Below are 2,500 nucleotides of genomic sequence, written 5' to 3' on the forward strand. Positions count from 1 at the left end.
CTGCTCTCCTCTCCTCTGCTCTGCTCTCCTCTGCTCTACTCTGCTCTCCTCTCCTCTCCTCCCCTGATCTCCTCTCCTCTCCTCTCCACTTCTCTCCTCTCCTCCCCACTTATCTCCTCTCTCCTCTCCTCTCCTCTCTCTCCTCTCATCTCCTCTTCAGCATTTGACTGATTACCAGCAGCAAATTTAACTAACCAAATCAACACACACACACAGACACACACACACACACACCACCACAAGCCACTTCCTGTGTGTGTGTGTACCTGTGCTCTGCGTATCTGCGCGGTGCAGTTGTCTCTCAGCTGAGTGGTGTGTGTGGTGTGTGTGCGTGTGTGTGTGTGTGTGTGTGTGTGTGTGTGTGTGTGTGTGTGTGTGTGTGTACCTGTGCTCGGCGTATCTCTGCGCGGTGCAGTTGTCTCTCAGCTGTGTGTGTGTGTGTGTGTGTGTGTGTGTGTGTGTGTGTGTGTGTGTGTACCTGTGCTCTGCGTATCTCTGTGCGGTATAGTTCTCTCTCTGATGTGTGTGTGTGTGTGTGTGTGTGTGTGTGTGTGTGTGTGTGTGTGTGTGTGTGTGTGTGTGTGTGTGTGTGTGTGTACCTGTGCTCGGCGTATCTCTGTGCGGTATAGTTCTCTCTCTGATGTGTGTGTGTGTGTGTGTGTGTGTGTGTGTGTGTGTGTGTGTGTGTGTGTGTGTGTGTGTGTGTGTGTGTACCTGTGCTCTGCGTATCTCTGCGCGGTGCAGGTCTCTCTCTGATGTGTGTGTGTGTGTGTGTGTGTGTGTGTGTGTGTGTGTGTGTGTGTGTGTGTGTGTGTGTGTGTGTGTGTGTGTGTGTGTGTGTGTGTACCTGTGCTCGGCGTATCTCTGCGCGGTGCAGGTCTCTCTCTGATGTGTGTGTGTGTGTGTGTGTGTGTGTGTGTGTGTGTGTGTGTGTGTGTGTGTGTGTGTGTACCTGTGCTCGGCGTATCTCTGCGCGGTGCAGGTCTCTCTCAGCCTGTAGTGAGTGGAAGGGGGCGGGCGTTCTCACGGCGACCAGCATCTGACACACCCTGTTGTGGATGCTCAGCCAATCAGCTTCCTGATGGCTCACGTCACTGTGGAGGGGAGAGCACGTGATTGGCTTATTGAATATTGGGACACATCCTGCTCTGGATGCTCAGCCAATCAACAATGACAATCGGTTATTTAATAAGAATAAAAATTAATTTGTCACTGGTTCATTTTGTTCAGTAGGTAATATTTCTGTTGTGATGGAAGATCTCTCCCAGTAGCTAATTTTTTTTATTCACTGTTTTAAAGGTACACTGTGCAGGAAATGGTCAAAAAAGGTACTGCAACTATGCTGCTCATTGAAACTGGGCTGCCTATTGCCAAATTTGATCTTTACATGAAAGTTTACTAAGTAATAAACAAATATTTTCTAGTAAGATGATCCAAGTACAGTCGTTTTTGCAGCTAAAAATGGCTATTTTTGGAAATTCAAAATGGCGGACCATGGAGAAGATCCCCCTTTTCATGTATGAAAAGTGCAATTTTTCCAGTCATAATGAATACTTAGAATTTGATGGTGGTGGTCAGTATTCATGAAAAAGGTAACATTAGTGAATGGGCAGCATGAATTCTGGAAATAAACAACTAAAAATCCCACACAGTGTCCCTTAAAATAAAATAAATGGACTTATGAATGTTATACAGCAATTGACCAATACAGAAAGCTGTATTTGTACACATTTACTGAAGTACATATCGCAAAGCATCGCAATGGAACATGAATGGCAATGAATGGTGATAGCATAGCACCGTGACGTGTATATTGTGAAGCACCGTGACGTGTATATTTTGAAGCACCGTGACGTGTATATTTTGAAGCACCGTGACGTGTATATTGTGAAGCACCGTGACGTGTATATTGTGATGCACCGTGACGTGTATATTGGGAAGCACCGTGACGTGTATATTGGGAAGCACCGTGACGTGTATATTGTGAAGCACCGTGACGTGTATATTGTGAAGCACCGTGACGTGTATGTGATGCACCGTGACGTGTATATTGTGAAGCACCGTGACGTGCATATTTTGAAGCACCGTGACGTGTATATTGGGAAGCACCGTGACGTGTATATTTTGAAGCACAGTGACGTGTATATCGGGATGTTTACTGAATGGTGAATCCATTACCCACCACTAGTCACCGCAAAGGCAGAGAGGAGAGCATGTCATTGGCTCTCACTCTTGTCAGTCACACAGGATGGGGCGAGACCTTGACACCAGAGGTGTCAAAAGTAAAAGTAAATGTAAAACAATAAACACAGATAACTTATCTGAATAACCAGCACTGTTAGACCTGTGTACTTGTCTTACGACAGGCTGACTCTACACTGGTTGGATCAGGTTTGAGGTAACCCAGTCCCTGGTAGGTTTTTGCTTTTGTTCAGTAAAATAACAGTAGACACTAGGAGCAAGATCAGTGAGAAAAATGCCTGCGTCTATTTGCACATTA

At 46.0% G+C, this 2,500-nt stretch overlaps 1 protein-coding gene across 1 annotated transcript in view; it reads right to left on the reverse strand.

Moving 5' to 3' along the window:
* zmynd12 (zinc finger, MYND-type containing 12) overlaps positions 1 to 2,500 on the reverse strand; it is a 29,656-nt gene that overhangs the window by 22,648 nt on the left and 4,508 nt on the right. Inside the window, exon 2 of the mRNA XM_063193626.1 lies at positions 953 to 1,094. Within this exon, the coding sequence (XP_063049696.1) occupies positions 953 to 1,094 (142 nt within the window). The remainder of the gene's footprint in view (positions 1 to 952; positions 1,095 to 2,500) is intronic.

Source organism: Engraulis encrasicolus, unplaced genomic scaffold, assembly GCF_034702125.1.
Source record: "Engraulis encrasicolus isolate BLACKSEA-1 unplaced genomic scaffold, IST_EnEncr_1.0 scaffold_48_np1212, whole genome shotgun sequence".
Lineage (NCBI taxonomy): Eukaryota > Metazoa > Chordata > Actinopteri > Clupeiformes > Engraulidae > Engraulis > Engraulis encrasicolus.